Consider the following 22,600-nt stretch of genomic DNA (forward strand, 5'->3'; position numbering starts at 1 on the left):
CTTATGTGTCAAAGAAGAAATCAAAACGGAAATTAAAAGTTATCTTCCATTGAATAAAGGCAGAAAAACAGTATATCAAAACTTGTGTGATATGAGACACTTGGAGAGGAACTAAAAGTCTATGTTATGATTATTCTAAAAAGAACTTGAAAGGAGCCCCACATGGGTGGACAATGCTCTTCCCAGAGATGGGAGTCATTAAACAAGAATCTCAGTGCCAGGCATGGAACATCTCCTGCAGCAACTACTCAGGCCCCAGAGGTCTCCAAACGATAGAAGCCATTGCCATTGATTGTTCCCCACAGCTAGATGAGAACTTACTGCTGAAGCCCTGACACTTTTTGGTTACAGGACATAGAAATCAATCTTGAACTGACTGGGGAGCCTTTCTCCCTGCTGGCTAGCTTTCATTGTGCTAGAATACGTCACTATAGAGCAAGTTCTGAAGAATCTTATGTAAACATACATTATGAATATCTTTATACATACATATGGATCTGTTGACTTCTTTAAGCATAGTTCATTTGAGATTCACCCATTTTGGAGGATGTGGTAGTTCATTCTTTTTCTACTTCTGAGTTATACTTTATCACTGGACTCAAACTACAGTAACAGCAAGCAGCTTGGTGATTGTGTGTGGCTGCAGCAGGGAGCAGGACCAGAGCTGGGAGGAAAGACTACAAAGGACAGGGACAATAGTTTGAGGTTATAGAAAGGTTCTTGATTGTGCTCGAGATTTCCTCGGTACACAGATATATTAAAATTTGTCAAATGATACATGTCAAACACATGTCAATTAGTTGTAAGCCAGTAGTCTCCCAATATGGCTGTTTTAAAAACTCATCCTGAGTGATTTGGCTGCAGGAATCTAAAGAGACACAAGATCACAGAACATCAAGATATTAACCTTCCTTGTTTCTAAAATCTCCTTTGTCTTTGTGGAAGAAACCAGCCTTGTTCATCACAATTAATAAGCTCTCAAGTCTACAGTAAGGCTCTTCCTATAAACACAGACAAAATAGGGCATGCCATTCAACTAGACTCCACTATCCTCTCCTCTTGTCTAGGGGAGGGGCTAAGGTAAGCATATGAGAAAGATTTAATGCATTAGAAGATTATATGACAGGTTGTCAGAAATCTATGATATAAAACTAGAAAATACTTGTTAATATAAAAAAATTTTCTTTAGGGCTGGAGAGATGGCTCAGAGGTTAAGAGCACTGCCTGCTCTTCCAAAGGTCCTGAGTTCAATTCCCAGCAACCACATGGTGGCTCACAACCATCTGTAATGGGGTCTGGTGCCCTCTTCTGGCCTGAAGGCATACACACAGTCAGAATATTGTATATATAATAAATAAATAAAAAAATTTTCTTTACACGTTCTTTTTACACTCTCTTTGCCCTTCCCTTTTTAGTGTTTTCTTGCTACTTTCTGTCTTTTGTCCCCTCCACTTCTGCCCCTGACCTCTCCTCCCTTGCCATTTACCAACAAGAGTATGCTGTGGCTTAGATCATAGCATAGACCCTGGCATGTCCCTGCTTCTAGTCTTCCCAACACTGTTCAGGGTATGGCAGTTTGTATCTTGTGTTCTGATTTCCATGATGTAGACAGGGTAAAAAGCAAATGCCCTTTCTTCATAGGGTTGGCGTATAACAGTTATTCTCAACCTGTGGGTTGCGACCCCTTTGGGGGTTTGCATCATGTATTTACATTACAATTCATAACAGGAACAACATTACAGTTCTGAAATAGCAAGGAAATAATTTTATGGCTGGGGGTCATCATAGCATGAAGAACTGTATTAAAGCGTCTCGGCAATGGGAAGGTTGAGAACCACTGGTGTATAAAATGAGTTGATACAGGAAGAAGAACTTGGGAGTAGCTATCAAGCACCATGCAAGTTACTGTCCTCAGAATGCCCATTCTATGCCAGACACACCGGACTCCAATCACAACATGTAAGCAGCCGTAGGCGCAAGGCAGCTTTGAGAATACATGAAATGCCAAGATCTGGATCCCAGTCCCCGCTTGGCCAGTAGGATTCTCTGGCCCCCACTGTGTTCCTCTTACATCAGAGCATAAACTATGTATTGTTAAAATGGGAATTTTGGTGTTGAAGATGTATTTATGACCCCTTTCAGCTTTAACTAGTGCATTTTCTAATTCAAAAGTATAAAACCATTACAAAATAGAAAGCTTAGCTATAACATTTGGGCACAAATGAAGTGACCTCAGTGTTCCTATCACAGCGAAAGCCATCTGTCCCTCAGGAAGGAGAGCTAACAGCACAGCTAAAGGGACATCAAAGCATTAAAATGTCAGGGGAGTATTATGTTACTGCTTCAATGTTTTATGAGATTGTAACATACAGTTTTGATTCCTATCTTTAGGAGGTATTCAAGATTCTGGATTTGAATTCCCTCTTCTCAGCACTGGACGTGAAGACTCCCGAGAGGTCAGTGTGTGTGCATTTCATCTTTAAGGGGGGAAGGGGTTCTGTTAGCCTGGCCTCAGTGATGCACCGGAAGTGGTTCTCACTTCATACATGCTGAACTAATGGGTTCTGGCTTTTCCAAAGTCAGGCATTCTGAGTGGTGAGTGAAGTAACCACAGAAAACTAGCGTCCATACAGATGAACTTGTGTGAAATTCCCTGGAGGGGGATGCCATATTCTCTATGCAATGTGGTTGGTTGTGCAAGAAAAATAGCTTTTACGAGGCAGAGAAATTTAATGCAGACATTTGAGTTGGTCTCATGACACGGTCTTGCATCACATGGTTTGGTGAGGGCAGCAGTCAGACATCAGTGTTCTGGAACAGGGGTGTGAGTGTGTGTGTGTGTGTGTGTGTGTGTGTGTGTGTGTGTGTGCTGTATACATAAGCATGAGGAGGCAGGCAGCCTGGATTTAGTGCTAATATCTGGAGGTATTGACTATGGAGGGCTGGGTGGGGACCGTCTTCTGCTAACACTCTGGGAGAAACTGCGGCACAGATGGGAAATTGTCACTGCTCTGAAGACTAAAGTAAAAGTGTCACACTCTTGCTGGGCCAAGGACTTAGCCACGAACGGCCACACTAATTGCCTGCGCAGTGGCTAACAACTTGCCCATTGAAGACATATTGACATCAGGGACCAAACAGGAATTTTGCTAAAATAAATAAATGACCTGAGTCTCAAGTCTCTCCTGTCCGCCAGGACACTGTTTCTCTTTCCCAGACCCTCCTTCTATTTACCAGGACACTGTTTCTATTTCTCATATTCCTTAGAGAAAAGTCTGCAATCATTTTCTACTGGGAGGAGCTGCGGAGCTGCTTCCATGAAGCGTATAATATGACAAACACTAGGTCATTTGTTGCCAGCTGGAGCAGCCTGCCTCAGCTTGAAGATTATTATGAGTATTATTTATTATTTTTAGCTTTTTAGAGCTGCCGGCCACTCTCAACAGCACTGTGGCCTTTGCAGAGTCTATGAGGTGACCCGCACGTTTTCTCCCCATTCCACAGTAGACCTGAGGGGAGGAAAGTGAATGACTTGGCCACTATCTGAGAAGAAACAGTTCCCTTTAATGAGCTGGCATCTCTAAGAGAGGGGTTGGGTGTGTGTGTGTGTGTGTGTGTGCGTGCGTGTGTGTGTGTGTGTGTGTGTGTGTGTGTGTGTGTGTGTGTGTGTGTGTGTGTGTGTGTGTGTGTGCGTGTGTGCGTGTGTGTGTGTGCGTGTGTGTGTGCGTGTGTGTGCGTGTGTGTGTGTGTGCGTGTGTGTGTGTGCGTGTGTGTGTGTGTGCGTGTGTGTGTGTGTGTGCTTGCACGCACGTGTGTGTTGGGAAGAGCAAACAGAAAATTTAAAGTTTCACTCTGATTTCTTGGATGGTTAAAGGATACCAGAGAATCTTTATCAATCCCTGACTAAGTTTCATTTTTAAAAATTGTATTAGTTTATTACTAAAAATTGAGAAATAAACAAATAAAATGCAGAGTCACAGATATAAAACTAACATTAGTTTATTTTCTATTAATACTTTTCTGGCATATTTTCACACAGTTGACATCACATCTATATACTTATTTACAAGATATTCTATGCATTTCCCTATCACATACACACATTCACACACACAACACACATGAAACAAGAGTCTTGCTTTCATATCCACATTGGACTCATGATCTTCATACACTACATCACATCATATTACATCACATCATATATCATATATCACATTATACTATATCTTATATTAGTGTGTATTTTTTGAGAGAGGGTCGGGTCCTGCTTTTTAGCCAGACCCCCTAAAACCCATGATTATACACCTCCTTTTCCTGAGCCATGGGATTAATGAGTGTGCCACCATGCCTAGCATATAATTATTTTTAATATCAAAATATTTCTACCATAGTGAAAATACAGTATGGTTAACTGTTCTCTTGTTATGTTGCTGGGAACACACACAAGTCACTTCGCTTTCTCTTTAGGGTTATTTCTGTTAGGTGACATTGCAGCATTAAACAATATAGTTTTTAGTACTTAGATATATTTTAACCCAAGGTTTGTAGCAAAAATATCCCCCCACACTAACAGTATACAAACACATATTAAGGCAATACTGTTAATATTGAGCATTTCCTGAAAAAAAGGAAAAAAAACTTCCAAGTTTGATAGAAAAACAGTATTTTATTGTAATTCTATTTACAATTCTCTGATTACTAGCTATAATTATTTTGTTCTTCCTTTTCTACTGTGTCCAGTGTTTACATTTTCATCCTTATGAGTGAAATTATTTTATTTTATAAAGTCTATTGAAACAATGATTATATTTACTGGGGTGCAGTTTATTAGACTGTTTAAGTATTTGTTACACAAATATTCTAAAGGCTGTAGTTTATTGACATAAAAAATGAAGCAAACATGCTTAAGGATCATTACATACTAACATTAAATACTGTTTCCAAACATCATGATTTGTTTTGTGGTGCAGCTGCTGCAGATGGCATGATTATACTTTCAAATCAAATAAGAACACATAATCTTTACATTAAGGACAAAAGGATTATAAAAATACAATTCTGATAAACTCTAGAAGACCGTGTTGGGATTGCTGAAGAAGAAATTCTTATATTTACCTCTTCAAAGAACAGATTATTTTTTTCACCTCTTTATGTGACTCCTTGTCCTATAAAGAAAACACAAATGTACAATGAAATGCCACACATTTACCTTGGTGCTCTAAGGACTTTGATACTATTTTTGATGTATGTGCATTTCCTGACAGACTATTACAAATAGACTGCAGATTTCTTCGGACTACGCAGGATACACGTCTATGAGAAGGCAGTTGATGTAGGGAGGTGTTTCTCCATGAAATCTGGAGTGGGATGTAGGGGGGGAAAGCCTTCACGTAGGCTGACAGACTGCTTTCCCCAATGTTAACGTGGTGCCGTCTCCATTTCTAGGCAGTGTGAAGTCATAGCCCTAACAGCAGGATTTGAAGTTCCCCGAGATTACCCCAGAAGAGCCATATATACATAGTTTATATAGGCAAATATGTCACTTTATCATGTTTCATAAATGTTATACAATGCATTATTGATTTATCAAGTAGCTTATATTGCAGATAACTCTCCTATGAGTCATCTAAAATATTATAGCAGTTTAAACTACAGCTTCTCCTTCAGATTAGTACATCTGTCCCTGTAAATCAAAGTGTTAGGATATCTTTCCCATCTGAGCCTCCTCAGAATGCTCCAGGGGGCTGAACTTGAATGTTATCGCTGGGCAAACGGTGAGGCTGTGGATGCTGTCAGTATTTCAGCCAGCAATCATTACATACTGCCCAGACATGGAGTTCGTTTTATTTTCAGTTTGAAAGAATGTTTCTTAGGATCTGTGACTAGCCCCTTAAAGTGAAGAGATGCTCACTAAGCCATAGAAATGTTGCTGTGTACTCTAAAGCTGTTTATACGCATTAATTTGGGCTGACAGTCTGAGTAGCAGCTCGATGTGTGAGGGGCTTAGAATATCCTGGTCGGGGGCAAAGACGATACACTCGCGGAGAAGTGTGATTCAAAGACACACTCGCGGAGAAGTGTGATTCAAAGACACTCTCGCGGAGAAGTGTGATTCAAAGACACTCTCGCGGAGAAGTGTGATTCAAAGACACACTCACGGGGAAGTGTAATTTGAAGAAGTTACAGGCGCCTGAAGGGAGTTGAGGGACGCTGTGGCAGCTCACAGGCAGGGGAGGAAACTAACGGAGAATCGCCTGCACTGCAACTCGTGGCGCTGTGAGTTTGGCAGCGAAGAACCTAGTTAGCAAAATCGCTAACTGGGTCTATGTGAGACGGAAAAATCTTTCAGAGACAGGTGGTTGTACATAGAAATCATTTTATCCTATGCTCGCAACAGAAAGGAAATTGAATTCCTGACAGTACCTACGCAACTTAGAAAAAAAGTTTAATAACACAAATGAAGGCTAGAAAGATAAGAGAGTTGGACCTCAGTACTGCTGAGGCCCTCAGACTCACTCTCGCGGTCTGGACTCACCTCTTTGGTAACAATAGGCAGTAATAACGCCAGGTTACAGAATTTCCACGCATCCTGAGATTCCTCGAGATCAACGTAACACTAGAAATGAAAAAAAAAAATCATATTAAAGGTAACCTACGTTTACTGTGTAAAGCACTCAAAGTGGTCTTTAGCAGTCCTCTTCCTTACCTTGGCCACAAACATGTAGTTGGACACAGAATAGCCAGGTTGCAATTCTTCAGCCTGAATTAAGAGAAAGCAGACGGGAGTATAACACGGTAACGCTCTAACAAGAATGCTGGTCGTAACAAAAAAGGATATATTTCCATAAATCAGACACCAGGGGCCAAACTGTCACAAGAATCTTGGTTTTTTTCATGTTTGAATGCTTTTATTGGTTTAAGTATCTTTGTGTAAAAACAAAGCTTTCAAGGATAGCCATTAAAGTGGACTGATGCTTTCATTATGATCATTAAGTTTTCCAAGACAACAAGACGATTTCATACATAATCATTGTCTTTATTTTTATTGTACTACCCTCTCTCCTCTTTTCCTTTGAGAACAAAGACATCTGGCAACACACTCTCCCTGGGACAGGTCCTGTACATTCCACAGTCTGTTTAGGAAATGAGAGTAGAGCATAGCTGTTACCCCATGCCAAGCATTTTCTAATAGACTAAGGCTTGAAAGCTTAGGAACACATGTCACATGACTTCAATAACATGTGACCATCGATCACATGCAGCGCTTTGAAAGGAAACAGTATCCTTGAATCAGCTAGTCCTACTAGTAAACAGAGTAGGTTTCAATGTGCCCACTCTACTCTTCCGCCCACAGTTCCTAATCTCTGGGGCCTGAGAATTCCTTTAGAGATGGGGTTCTAGAGAACTCTTCTAAGGACCCCAGTCGGTCTTTGCCACATTTTGTCAAGGTGGCGAAGGCATGCGAGCTCCCAACCTGACACTAGTCCCCAGCCTGGAGGGACTCAGAACCTAAGGGAAGAGACATACCTAAAGAACTTCAGAGTTCTTACTGCTTCCAGAGTAAGACAAAGACCAGCTGAACAGGAAGTTAATTTAATGGGTGGATACAGTACATGCTTAGATGTGTACAATATTGTATTTACTTGTTCAAAGTTGTATCAGCAAAGCAATTATACACTTTTAAGTAGGGGAAAAAACAACTGGTTTGATCTGATGCCTGAAGAACCTCCTCCAGAAGTGTCTGCAGCTTAGAAGTGGTTGGAAAGACAATTGCTCACATCTCCTGCCATTTGCTCCACCTGAAACATTCTTTCCTGGAGGGAAGAAGGAGGCTTGCAAGACTCAAGAAGCTACACTCAGCAGACACACGAAACTCAGGGACTTTAACCAGGTTTCAGGAAACCCAGAGAGTTACGAGACTCACAAGGCCCCACTTCAAGGCAGGAAACAAGACTGCTCAGTGGAGCAGCCTAAGCTAGAGGGGAGCTCGGGAGGTGGCTTCTGCAGGCTCCACCCACACTGGGATGGTCTTTTCAGTGCAGCTGCCTTGGGTCACCTGTGCCCCATAAGTAGCCCCATAAACTCTGACTCACCCAGCTATGCTTGGGCAGAATCAGTTTGTTGTCTGTGTCCTGTCTGGTCCCAGTGAAAATTTGTTCGCATCCCTCCAGAAAAGTCACACAACAGAATCCTTTAATATTATACTGGTTCCGTGTCAAACTCATGAGGAATGCTGGGAGCAAGTCCAATAATTTGCTCTCAGATTTGGTAATAAGAGTTGCTCTATCTACAGGTTTATTTAGGCTACCGAATTTCTCTTAAAAAGTAGTTTGTCAGCAGTGTGCGGTGGTGCACACCTTTTTTAATTCCAGCACTCAGGAGGCAGAGGCAGGTGGATCTCTTGAGTTTGCAGACAGCCTGGTCTATGGAGTGAGTTCTAGGACAGCCAGGGTTACACAGAGAAACCCTGTCTCAAAAAAAAATCAACCAACCAACCAACCAACCAACGCCAGCAAACAAAACAAAACAAAAAGTTAGTGTGACATTCCTAGGACCAAGAGCATAATTTCAGATCCCAAAAGTTTATATTTGAAGCATAACTCAAATCTCGAGAGACTTAAAGGCAACACTGTCAAGGCTACAATTCAACCCGGGGCTTCAATTAGAGCTCTGCACATGGCGAGAACTATTTCCTTGCCAACAGGACCGTTGACACTGGTGTGGATGAGGTGTCATGACACTAAAAGAACAGAGAAACACACCTTAAGGAAGTTTTGCAAAGCCTCATGAACCGTTGAAGATGGTATTTCCCCAAACAGAGTAGCGGCCATTTTTTTCTCAATCCAGCTGAGTTTTGAGACCTACACATACAAAGGAACACCACGTTTAGGAAGCTAGTCACCTTTGAATGATCACCTCTCTCCAGTTACATGTGTATGCATATCTGTACCTATGTACATATCCATAATGCATGTTAATAAACACACTCATAACTCATATATCACAGTATGTGGTAGTGACAGGACCTGCCTCTGCTCTACTTCTGCCGGCTTCATGCTATCAACTAGCCTTCTGCGTCAGCCACTTTCTCAGAGATGAGTATGAAATCACGATTCTCAGTCTAGGGAGTTTAGAGGGCTGAGAATCCTTACTTAACACTCAGAGCCCTGAAAGGCTACTGGCAGATGCTCCAGTAGATGCCCCCAAACCCCTGCACACACTCAGTGGGTTACAGACAAAGTGTAATTGAAGTTGGAAGGGAAGAGTGTCGGGGAGGGAAGGGGAGGTGGAGAGAAAGGGACAGGGTGAACAAAACAAACTATGTGCATGTATGGAGTGCTCGGACAATAAAAAATAGTAATCAAATTCAATTTCATATTGTTATTTATTTTTTCACTTTTTTCCAAATATGAATATTGGGCATGTATTTCAGAAATGCCCCTTAAAGGCATTGGTAAAGCTCTTGTCCTCTCAGTGACATCAAACAACTTCTCAACCTATTTTTTAAAATTTCTAGGTAGTCGTCATCTGATAAAAAGAAATGCATACCTGTGGACCTAGGAATGTAGTACTGAGGCAGAGCACTTACCAAGCACGCACGTGGCTGTGGGGTCAATCCCTGGTGTTGACAAACCTATGTGCATTTCTACATAATTTTACCCACATTTCTACACAAATTTATTCACAACTTATTCTACACAATTTTATTTATTTGCTTAATTTTGTTATTCTAAGCTTCGTAAAAAGTATAACACATTATTTATTTCCTTTCGTGATTTTTTTTTACCTAACATTGCTTTTTATCAGATTGCTGAGTATAGTTGAAATTCAATCACTTCAATAAATTATTAAATATGGGATTTAATATTATTATGTGTTTTGCATATGAATAGTTTTTGTATTATTGATTTATAAATTATCAAAAAAGGCAGATTGGGGGAAGATGGCTTGCTATACAAACATAAGGACTTGTGTCCGGTGGTCAGCACCCAAGTAAAGGGCATGGGGTAGGACACTTGACTGTCAGCCCAGCACTGGGGTAAGGAGTGAGACGGACACAGACAGGTCTCTGACCCTTGTTGGCCAGCCAATCTTGTAGAATTGGTGAGTTTGATTCAGAGGGAGACAAGAGCATGTGAAGTCTACCAGCATTTTGTCAATTTGCAAATATATGTGTATTTGCATAATTTCAATTTTTATTTTATGGTTTTGAGGCTGGTATTAGAAGGCATAATAACTTACAAATTCTTTCATGGTTAATACATATTATTATTTGTGCAGAGTTAGCCTCTGTAGCTATAGAAGTAACTGTACCTTAAAATAGATGAGATATAATAAGAAATATAAAGCATAAAATTCACATGTGGTCTTCAATAAAAGAGAGCCTTCTTCCCAATCTTCTTTCGGCCTTAATGAAAAGGTTCCTGCTTATGTGCAGCCTAATTTCCTTACTTATGAATTGTATCTTCAAGTCCTACACCTTCTTCATGCACCTTTTTGGATACACTTTTACATTTTGTAACTCTCCTGCAAGCTAACAGTGTTATTTAAGACAGTAGGTCTTAGGTTGACCAGTTGTCCTTAGTCGAGCTATTTCAATATCTCATATCCCATCAAGTTAAGTTCTTTGAAGGAACCCTGGCCTGTATCATGCTTGGAGATAACGTTTGGGACTGTATATTAGTGATAAATGTGGAAGGTAATCCTGAGTTTGATCCCTAACACTACAATAAAAAGTATTTCTTCTTTCCACAGAACCATGGGCAGAATACTTGCATGTGTGTGGTAGCTGATCTCAACCTGAGACAGCCCAAAGTATGACTTCTGAAATCCCATGGAAAGATAAGAAAAAAAAAATGTACACACAAACACACACATACCCCTAGATATAACACATAAAATGTAAGCTTATAAAAGATAAAATATATACATTATAATTTAAAATCGATATTCGATTTAGAAACATACAAGTCATACATTAAAAACTATTTTTACAATGCTCTCTAGTGTGCAATTGGTAAAAACAGAAAAGAATGAGTAAGTCACTGAAAATGCATTAAATAGCCACATTGTCTTCCAGAGTTCTAAGCAAAGGCTTAACTCACAGTGTAACAGTATCTTCCCTTGAGGTAGTACAGGAAGGGCTCTTCGGGTAAGAGCTGGATGGCTTTGTCCAGATGCTCCTGGAAACAATCACAGCCAAGTCAGCTCCTGCTTTCAGATATGGCCGAGTGGAGCAGAGCCCAACCCAGCGTGGCCTGACAGTGTGTCAGCCCTTCCCCATTCCTGACCACTCACACAACTAAATCTCAGCAGTAATTCCAAACTGAGATCCCTGCACCTGGAACCAAAGCAGCGCCTGTGCCTTAGGCACACCATGCTTAACCTCAAACCCAGCGCCACAGTGAAAGCAGAATACACCCAAGTCACATGTCTTTTGGTCCTGACTTTCCCAATGAAGATGCACCAACCCCAGCCCAGAAGCGAGTTTATTGGAACAAGATGGCATAAAGCAGGATTTAATTCGAGAGAAACAGCAGAGTGCTGGAGAGGCCACGGATGGCTTCCTTCAGTGCTGTCGGAGTGAGTACTGGGCAGGGGGGCAGAGGGAAGAGCCATTTTCTTCTACCACAATTACCCAGTCAGAGAGATTAGTTATTGGGTCACAAAAGCCAACAGCAAACAGGATATGGCATGTCGGCAAGTTGCTTATTTTGTTCCCGCATCATGGTAATTTTAAGCTTTAGATCAGACCCTGTATTCCCCCACCCCTGTCCCCGAAGTCAGTAGAGAGTGTTATGATGTCAGTGAGTTCATGGCCAAAATAAGTCAACACTCATCTACTATGTGGGTTCTTGTACCATCTTGGATAATACTTAACTATCCAAATGGTTTGATTCTTTTTATTACAGTATTAACTGCTTCATTTTCTGCTGTTTAAACACGAAACTAAATCCCTAGAGTTTAACATGCCGAGTAATCTCATGTCAGTTAGTAAAACGAAACATTTTGAACACCAAGAAATACCTTGAATAGATGTCCACAGTTAATCTTGTTTTGCAATCCCTCAAACTCAGATACATAACCACATAAAATTGCATACCTGAAAAGGAAAAAAAACCAGTGTCTGCCATGTAAAATTTTAAACAAATGCTATTATCATATAACACTTATACTATGCCTCTAAAGCACTCGTCAATGTTTTACAGAAGCAATAATATAGATGTAAGGGCCCTTTACATCAAATTATATTTGGCATTAATATGAAGCCACTTCTCCAGGCATAATTGGGCACAGGAATGTTGTCTATGCCATACACATGTGGTGAGGGTAAGTGAGTCATTCAAAGTGATGTGATTTGAACAATGCCTGGCAAGAAGGAGGTTTTAGCCAGTGCCAGAGGCCATCTTCAGTGACATCATCAGACAAAGTCATCATCAGACAAAGCTCTCTCTCAGTCCAATCATGTACGAAACTGGGTAACAATGTGTTAACAGATTTATAAATCTTAAAACATATGAAAACCAATCTTTAAAGATGAGTGCCTCTTTAAAACTTTCCCCGACCTCCTTAACTGTCACTGGAAACAAAACGACTATCCCGATTAAAACCAAATAAAACTAAAGCATGCTTTGAAAAAAATTTCCATTTCTCCCAGTTCGAAACAGTGTATTAGTACAAGAGTGTATACCGGGGATGTTTCCCCACTGGCAATACAAAATTAATAGCAGTGGTTATTTGATTATAGGTTGGATGCAACCCTTGTTCCGCAGCTTGCTTGTTTACTTTAGAAACTGGTGATACATTGTTCTTCACACCTGTTTCTGTCTGTGCAAGTCTTCAGAGGATTTCAGAATGCTGCTGCCTAAGGCAAAACACTATTGTTGTACTACTTTAGGATTATGTGATTGCTATTGTTATACTAATTGAGATCAGGAATGTGGCTTTGTAGACAATCTCAATCATTTCTCTGAATAAGCAAAAACTCTAAGTACAAAAATGAAGTGAGCAATTTCTCAATTTGGAACAAGATGACCGTTCTGGGAAACAAAGGATGACAGAAGTCAACCAAGCCTGCACAGCCAAGAGAATGACCTCTTTCAGCTGTGACACTGTTCTCCGTACAGCCAATGGAATCCACTACAGTAGAGGCAGGAGGAACAATCAATCCAGCCTACTACACATGACCTGGGGATGGAGAGTAAGACACATGGCCACTCACACATTTTAAACGAGACTTCATTTTGTGTCTCTGCACCCTGAGGTTAGATATAAGAACAGTGTTTTTCCATAGCATCCTTGACCTCCTCAGTGGAATCTGTACCCTTTGCCTGCAGGCCCTGTGGTCACTGCTGCTCCCGGGTTACTGCCCCAAGCCTTCAAGGCCAGGAATGGTGCTCCTCAGCTCGGTCCCCTCCTCCAACACTGACGCGAGTCTTTTGTTTCTCCATAAAAACATATGTTCATGAGATCCCAAAATAAGTTGGAGGGATTTTTGGCTGGTGGTGTGTTGAATCTCAGGGCCACCGTGGGAAACTGACACCTCGACAATGCTGGGCTGTGAACTCACAGCATGAGCTAGCCCTCCGCATCCTTTACCGGAATTTTGCTGCAGTTTTTCTCATACATTTTGTATGTTAAAAAACCTAAGTATTTAAATTTGGGGGCATGCTAATGCAAACAGCATTTAAATTTCAATTGCTAATTTCTAGTCTATATGAAAGCCACTGGGTTTTGCACATCCATTTTGTAACCTACAACCTTGCTTTGAGGACTAAATTCTAAGAGTAAAGGGTATCACATCTTCAGTCTGTATCTGTCGCATCCTTCTGTGCCGGAGCTGGACTGTAAAAGAGTGACATCCCGAGGTCCCTCATGGTCCACACTCACAGGGCAGACATCCCGAGGTCCCTCATGGTCCACACTCACAGGGCAGGAAAGCAACTTTCCAGCCTTAGGAATGACCTTAACTGCAGCGGGTCTGGGGTCTGTTCTTTGCCAAGCTGAGGAAGTTCCCGTTCTCCTAGTTTTCTGAGAGGTTTTGTTTGTTTTACTTTCCACGAAGAAAAGTTGCCTGTCCAGCGTGGTTTTCTGCATCTATTGATGTCAGCACATGCTCTCTCTTCTTCCCTTCGTTACTTTACTAACTGTGCCTCATCAGCTTCCCAAAAGCCCACATGGCTACTGTGTATTCTTTCTGTACACTGTGGGGATTCAGTTTGCTGATGCTTTTTAAAACGATTTCTATACCTATACTCGTGAGATGCTTGCCTGCAGCTTTCTTGTAATATTTCCATCTTGTTTTAGAAATGCTATAATACTGAGGAAAAAGAAGGGAATTCTGGAAGAACTTGGAGAAAGCTGGTGTGTTTTCCCCCTTAAATATGTGATAGAATTTACCAGTGGATCCTAGTATTTCATCATCATCATCATCATCATCATCATCATCATCATCATCATCATCATCACTATCATTTGGTCTTTCGAGACAGGGTTTCTCTGTGTAACAGCCCTGACTGTCCTGGAACTCGCTTATATGGACCAGGCTGGCCTTGAACTCACAGAGATACACTTGCCTCCTGAGTACTGGGATTAAGGCGCACACCACCACACCTGGCTCTACTTAATTTTTAATGAATAAAGGTCTGGGTTGATTGTTTATTCATATGTTCTTTTGAAATGTGCTCTAAAGTTCTGCTGTATCATTGCCAAGGACTTCTCGGAGTGATTTCAACCCTAGAATTTCATGTAACTACCTCTGTTTTGGTTATGAGTATTAAAATTTTTCAACTTATTTGGACTACAAAACTCAAGATTACTTTCCATTCAAGTATACTTTCCTTTCGGAATGGCTTTAAATATACAAAAACTTGGCATATGGCACAGGCAGCAGCATATCCCACAGTTAGTTTCCCCATTATTAGCATATTCTATTACTATAGTAAGTATTATTATAGTACAGTATGGGTACCGATAAACAATTGTTACAGTGAATCCATATTAATATACTATTACTAATTAAGCTTTATATTTTATTCAACTTTCTGTTTTCCAGGATTTTGGACACTTTAATTCACATATTATTAGGGATTTTTTAAACATGGTAAAACTTTTTGAATGATTATTGTCATCTTTCATAAATCCAGCACCCCCTATATTTTCTGAAAAATCAGCACTACTTATGCAATCTCTGGGTTTTTAATCTGCTCTTATTGCAGTTCTTTCCAAGTTACTTGAGTGAAGAGAAAAGACAAAGAAATTCCATGAGTTATAAACACTGTAGGAAGTGCTCTTTTCCCTTTCAAATAATATGTCCCTAGAAACTTAGGATAATATATTATTTGTCTTCTGTGTCATAAACTCCAAGGTCACTTGCTCACTTTCTCCTAAAATAGCATTACTTCATTTCTTCTAATCAACTTTAGCTTTGTGTATGTTATTTTTGTAGTGTTCATTTAAAAATGTAATTTAATATTTGATTTCTCAAATCTCAGTCTGATGGGAATTCTGAAGAAAGTTACTTTACACTACGGTGAATTGCCTCCATCTAGAGGTTATTTGAAGTATTGTTGCTTTCACGAGACTTCCGATTTTATAGACATATGTATTTGCACTTGTATTGAATATACCCTTAATAGGTGACAGCCATATTATTTCAACAACTAAAATAACTCCACTCATTTCTTGTACCATTTGTGATTCAACACCAGCACTTTGTACTTGTTATGGATAGAGACAGCCTCCTGCAATAGAAGGATGGCTGAAAATATCAGAATACAATATCTTAAGTTTTGTTCTGCTTTCCTACGTATAGTGTGGCCTTGCTTACTGATCAACACACACACACACACACACACACACACACACACACACACATACACACACACGGAGCTTTGCTTCTATTTAGAAAATGGAAACAGACTTTCCTTCCTGTACACATATGCTAGAAGGTGTGTAGCTATAGCTCACAAACTGTGGAGCACAGCTCATATGGAAGATACAGTTAGACCTACAGTCAAACCTATTTGGTCAACATACTGCAAACATACTTTATTATTTCAATTCCAGAGTATTTTAGGTTGATATGATAAAGATAATAGGATCCTATAGAATGTTTAGGCAGCCTTAAAATTATAGCAAAGAGGGGGCTGGAGAGATGGCTCAGAGGTTAAGAGCATTGCCTACTCTTCCAAAGGTCCTGAGTTCAATTCCCAGCAACCACATGGTGGCTCACAACCATCTGTAATGAGGTCTGCTGCCCTCTTCTGGCCTGCAGGCATACACACAGACAGAGTATTGCATACATAATAAATAAATAAATATTTTAAAAAATTATAGCAAAGAAACTCTTTCCAGCTGATCTATCACCTCAGCTGTCCATTAAATATCTATTTTGCTGGTTTTAGGCTTCAGTTCCCAGTTTACCATTCATGTTGACCGAAGGAGAAAAGTTTTATTAATGTCTTAATGTACCGTGAAAGACTTCGGAAGAATAAAGGTTTTCCCTCAACACTGAGAGAGCCAGCTATGTAATCAGTTTATCTAAATTCCACCTATTCTTTCACAGGTCAAAGTTTAAGGTTTTCTTTTGCCATTGCCTTGAATTTTACAATTTGGTTGAATGAAGGCTTTTCTACTGAGTCGATAGAACACACTTTAAGAGTTATGGTTAAATTGGAATTCAAACTTATTAAATTTTCATTAAGTGAATTGATTTTAACATTTTTAAGGTTAAAAATTAATACCGAATTTAAAAACACCACGTGAAACATAACTGGATCACGACTTTGTGATGATAAAACGTAACCTGGGAATTTAAGTCCATCGTCATAAACAAGGTATTTAATTTACAACAACAACAACAAAAACGAAAGAGAGGGTGAAGGGGATGAAGAGAAGCAGAGCACAGGTGCTGTTGGGGTCCCTGAGGAAGACTCAATATTTTTTCTGTGTGAAAACTGAGAACTTACATAGACGAAAGTCCCCACTGAAGACAAGGCACAGCTATAATGTGATTCTTCATGGGTTCAGAGGAATGTTGGGTTGCGGAATAATCTTTCTGTACACTGTGAAGATGTGTCACTCTGATTGGTTTAATGAAAAGCTGAACAGCCAATAGCTAAGCAGGATTTTCAGGGCAGGATTCAGGGAAAAAGGCAGAGATGCCAGTAGATGCAGAGCAACCAGGATGGGCAAGACAGAGAGGAGGTCATGAAGCCACAAAGCAGAAAGTAAATCAATAGGAATGGGTTAATTTAATTTTTAAGAGCTAGTTAGAAATAAACCTAAGCTATGTACTGAGTTTTCGTAATCAATAAATCTCTGTGTCATTACTGGGGACCAGACAGTCTCAGTGAAAAATCTGACTACAGTGTTGGATAGAGGGAAGAGCAGCGGAAGACGACGAGGAAGAGAGGGAGGCAGCGAAAGAAAGGGTATGGGAGAGTAATAGGGAGAAGGAGAGAAACTCAGAGTGAAGGATGAAACAAGACGACTTTTTCTACACTCAGATCTGGCTAACCAGGTCCCAGATACCCAGTTTCCAAAGAGACGAGGAGAGAAAAGAGCTTGCTCAGTACAAACAAACCCATTACAGTACTCCTCAGAGGGAAGGAGCAGAGCCCTTTAACACACACGCTAATCTAGAAGCATACATTTATACTATGGCGATTTGATGACCTGGACAAACTAACTAGAGCTATAAACCAAGACTCTTACACACTACAGTGATCTTTTAAGTCCGCAGTGGAAAGTTAACTTCACGGTCACCCCCTTTCCAGGTTAGACAGAAGAAGCACCAAGAGTAAGAGCAGCTTTCCCCGTTCACTTTCTGTTCCAGGGGCGCGCTGGGAAGCGAGTCACATGTTCCAGCTCCTAAAGTTCATCCCTTATTTTGGGATGTGTTCCTTAGATTTTGGGGTACACAAAAACTGCTGGATTTTGTTCAGGAAGGTTAAGCGAGTGTTTGTGAATGGGGCGCCCCCTGCTGACCACCGAGTAAATAGACCGCGCTGCTTCTAGTTTGTCTGGTGAGCAGACCTTAGGGGGAGGTAACAGGAACAGGGAAGAGGTAGATGTTTTGAAACAGATTTTGCCTAAAATAATGCCCTTAAAGACACAAAATAACCCCAGAGCGGGCATATTTCTGAAAACCTGCAGTGAACAAAGGGTCATAAGTTAACTTTTCACTGTAGAGCCTTAATGTCTGGGGAAACCGTATGAATAGCCCAGGAGAAGAAAAGCAAAGCCAGCCTGCGCAGCAGTAACTAAGGATCTAAAAACGTAAAACTGCCACAACAGCAGAAGGAAGGCTAGTTTAAAACAATATGCTGCTTTTAGTTTTCCTTTCTATTTTTCACTATACAAGCGGTCACCACCCTCAAAACAGAAGCAAAATAAAAACCCCAAACAAACAAAGCACGAAGGGTTTTCCCTCTTTTGTTCCACAGGTGCCCACCCTCCGTCTACCCAGCTAGTCACATTTCTTTTTGCCATCATATGCACAGACTGGATTTTCCTGACCTAGGGATTCTGTTTCCCATAACTTACCAGGTTAGAGAAAGCAACCTCTACGCTTTGATTCTGTGGAGCAGTTGTTCCGCATTTTGTTCAGACACAGGATGTAACTTTAGTCTATGTTTTCAGGAAACCTGGTGTATTTTATCAGACTTAATTATAGTTTACCTTCAAAGACATGAGACTTGTCAGATTCTCAGGAGATACTCACATTTAGAACGCATCTAATGGGAAATATGTGAGAACAACCGTAATAACAATAATAACAATTGCTGCACTATGGCTATCCTCTTCTGGGTGGTGAGCATGACAGTCATAGTCTCCCAAACTCCCCAAGGAGTCGCGAGAGGCCCCTGTGTTGCTGAGGCACAGGGATCCTGCGTGCTTACCACAGATGACACTGTCCATTCATGGGCGCTCTCGTGATAGCTCTTTCTCCCAATGTTTTCCCTGAAAGACGAAGAGAGAGAAGTTACTGTCATTGCAGGCGTTGGGGAGAGGTGGAGTCTTCAGCAGAGTCGTGGCTCCTTCATAAGGTCCCGAGGTGAGGGAACTTGCTGGAAGAGCATTCACCAGCTGGATCAATGCTTTACTCCACGGTCAGTCCTGATGATCTGTGCTTTACTGGCTGCCAAGGATTTTGTCGTGTGCTCAAATTTGAGACCCACTGGATTAACTGACTTAGGCAAGGGCAAGGAAAGTTTCTTATTTATTACTTAAAGTAAAACACACTGCTTTCGTGTATTCAATTCAAACGGCAATTGCTGAGTGCCCATTAGTTGTCATGTCGTGTGAACTTCTGGGAATAAAGCATCAATTAGAGACGGCCTTTGTTTTCCAGGGCTCGCAAGGTCTCGCAACCTTCAGTATGCAGCAAGTACACAGACGAACAACTTGGTTGAAGAGTGGGGTCGGGAAGGCCCGCGGAGCTCGGCCTGCTCACTCACAACAGGAATGGGTCTAGGGAATAAATGATGCCCTCAAATCACTCAGTTTAGAACTGCTTTTAGCCATGTGAGGACTATTTTTCACAGAGGTTTGCTAATGGCTTGACGGTATTCTGAGACTCTCAAAGAGACTCTCTGTGCCTCTTTCTTCCCTGCCCCCACCCCTCTGTGCCCTGAAGACACTATCCAGGGACTACAAAGGCCATGCTACAAAAGTGGCATGGTAATCGTAAATAGGAATCATCTAAAATAAGTAATTTATTATTTGCTCAAGGTGCATGTCTAGTTTATCCACTGAAGGATATATTTTGTGTGGAAATCAACCTAGGATGGAGAAAGTTTTAAACAAAGCATTTTAGTAATAACTGGTATTTCCTTCGGACAAACACCAAAGGGGTCAGGTATTTTTAAACATGCTCCCTTTCCCCAGGTAGAAACATACTTTTTTGTTGTTGTTGTTGTTTGTTTGTTTGAGACAGAGAATCATACTGTTGCTTAGACCAGTATGGAACTCACTATGTATCCCAGGCTGATTTTGAACTTATGGCTATCCTCCTGCCTCAGTAATGAGATTACAGGCATGAGTTACCACATCCAGCTAAAAATGTGCTCTTTAATGTGAAAGCAAACTAAACTGAATATGGTGGCTGCTGCAGACCGGAGGCAGGAGGATTGTGAGTTCAGCCAGCTTGCCCTGTACAGCAAGACTTTCTCAAAACAGAAACTCAGATCTGAATCAATGCTTCAGCTATTGAAAACTTTTGGCGCACCGTCACAGGCTAGGTAGGGTTGAATCCACCTCTCTGAGGATAACAGAGGAAGTCGGGTAGCATCCAGGCTGGCTGTAGCATCTCCTCTTCTCCCCCAAGAGCAGCTCCTTCCCTTACAGAATAAGATTCACACCTATCCTTGAAGTGCTATAGAAATGCCCCCTTAAGAATGAGAACCCTAGTTTACTTGGAATACGAGTGAACAGCCAACCACACTTGGAAAACGTATTGCACAATGGCACACTGAGTTTTATAAAGGAGTTCCGGATGGCACCACACACGAGCTGAGGAGGGAACGCACTTCAGCACCTCTTCTCATACTGAACCCAACATTCCGCAAGAGCCGGCTGAACCCTTGCCCTTAGCCCCGGTGTACGCGATCTTGACCTTACTAAGTGTACATTCCTTATCCACTGAATCATGACGGCCATTTATCAGCCCTTCTATACACTAAGTTCTCAAGTGTGGCACTGTCATACACACGTGTCCCTTCTTGGGTCCCTTTTCACCCCTCTCCAAACCTTAACACTGTTCCCAATAACATTTTGAATTAATTTCTTAAATGTACAAATAAAAGTGATTCTTTCTGCTTTACTTCAATAACTGAATAAATCCCTTCTGTGTGAGTGAGAACGATGCTCTCTTTGCTGCGATAATGTACGTTTTCTTCTTAAAGAACCTCATTTCGACCCTATGCACTACTGGCTTTACTCCTGATTTCCTGCATCCTGTTTCCCATGTTGCCATCTCCTAGGTTAACTCCTGCTGTAGTGTCATTCTGTTACTGTGACAAACACCGTGACCAAAAGCAGCTTAGGGGAGGAGATGGTCTATCAGCTTAAAGACAGACCGGAGACCGCCATGGAGGGAAGTCAGGGCAGCTTTGGGGAGGAGATGGTCTATCAGCTTACAGACAGACCGGAGACCGCCATGGAGGGAAGCCAGGGCAGGAACTCAAGCAGGGACTCAGCCCCAGGCCTGCATGTTGTTCCATGCATTGCTCTTCACCAAGGACCTCACAGCCACGAAGGCACAGCAGAAACCGAGGAGAAATGCTGCTTGATGTCTCACTTGCAGGCCCCTGCTTAGCTGGCTTTCTTGTTCGGTCCAGGACTACACGTCTGGGGAGTGGTACTGCCCATAGTGGGCTGGGCCCTCCTGCAGCAGTTATCAATCAAGACAACCCTCCACAGACATGACCACAAACCAATCTGATCTAGGATGCCCCTCAACCGAGATTCCCTCTCAGGCAATTCTAAGCTGTGTCAAGTTGACAGTTAAGGCCAAGACAGCTCACTCAAAATCCCATTCAATTTAAAAACAGATGAAAACGCTTGTACCTATAGGAACTGGTTACCCCCCTACATGAACCGCTAGCTCTTGCTAGCGACTTTTGCTGTACACTCTGAACTTGCTACACTCTTCTAAAACAACAGCCCATCCCTGCTGGTCTCTTTATCTATGGTTATTTGAACAAACTGCCTTCCCAGCAAAGTCAGAGGCCCCCCTCAGTCTATTCTGAGACCCCTTCTATTTTGTGCCCCTAGTCTCATCTGCAAACAGAAAATCCAAGAGAAGGAGGTATTAAGAAAAATGCATTACTGCTGATGAATGTCAAACAGTTTTTACATCAATATGCTTTATTCCCCCAGCCCCCACAGATATGAGTATAAATCCTTCTAGACTCTGGTTGAAAATTTCTTTTCTTTAAAATTAATCTCTTTTCTAGAACTCTACTGTGTGTATCTCCTGCCAACTGGATTGCTATAGAAAACTGACCCCTGGAAGGCGAGGGATAAATATAAACAGGACAAGAGGGGAAATCTCTCATCTTCCTCCAGTGAGGGGGGAATTAAAGTGCAGTGATCACTTGGCAAGGAAATCTTCCAGAGGAAGAAAGACCAACACAGATTCTGGTGATACATCCTTCATGGAAATAAAAATGCCGGAACTAGACTTGGACGGGTTCTCGCTTGCTATTTCTTTCTCATATGATCATGGAAAAGCCAGCAAAAGAGAAAGCTTTGGAACAGGAGAGCAAAAACAGGAGAGTAAAAAAAAAATATTTATTTATTTATTATGTATACAATATTCTGTCTGTGTCTGCAGGCCAGAAGAGGGCAGCAGACCTCATTACAGATGGTTGTGAGCCACCATGTGGTTGCTGGGAATTGAACTCATGACCTTTGGAAGAGCAGGCAATGCTCTTAACCACTGAGCCATCTCTCCAGCCCCCTCCTTGGTTTTTCCCGTGACTGTTGCTACTGTGGAAATTTCAAATATATGCCAATCGTATACATGGCGGCATCATGGTTGCTATACGCTCGTCTTAACTAAGCATCACATCAAGGCTGACTTTGTTTC

General features: G+C 41.3%; 1 protein-coding gene across 4 annotated transcripts in view; it reads right to left on the reverse strand.

Moving 5' to 3' along the window:
- Nucleotides 1–4,649: 4,649 nt before the first annotated feature.
- Nucleotides 4,650–22,600, reverse strand: part of Rmdn2 (regulator of microtubule dynamics 2) — a 72,992-nt gene continuing 55,041 nt past the window's right edge. For all 4 annotated transcript variants that reach the window (XM_038318783.1, XM_038318782.1, XM_038318786.1 and 1 more), the window contains 7 exons: nucleotides 18,909–18,969; nucleotides 12,031–12,106; nucleotides 11,109–11,186; nucleotides 8,766–8,864; nucleotides 6,710–6,763; nucleotides 6,539–6,619; nucleotides 4,650–5,168 (listed from right to left, as the gene is read on the reverse strand). In XM_038318783.1, coding sequence (XP_038174711.1) covers nucleotides 5,115–5,168; nucleotides 6,539–6,619; nucleotides 6,710–6,763; nucleotides 8,766–8,864; nucleotides 11,109–11,186; nucleotides 12,031–12,106; nucleotides 18,909–18,969 — 503 coding nt within the window. In that variant the 3' untranslated portion in view covers nucleotides 4,650–5,114. The remainder of the gene's footprint in view (nucleotides 5,169–6,538; nucleotides 6,620–6,709; nucleotides 6,764–8,765; nucleotides 8,865–11,108; nucleotides 11,187–12,030; nucleotides 12,107–18,908; nucleotides 18,970–22,600) is intronic.

Source organism: Arvicola amphibius, chromosome 2 (genome assembly GCF_903992535.2).
Source record: "Arvicola amphibius chromosome 2, mArvAmp1.2, whole genome shotgun sequence".
Classification (NCBI taxonomy): Eukaryota; Metazoa; Chordata; class Mammalia; order Rodentia; family Cricetidae; genus Arvicola; species Arvicola amphibius.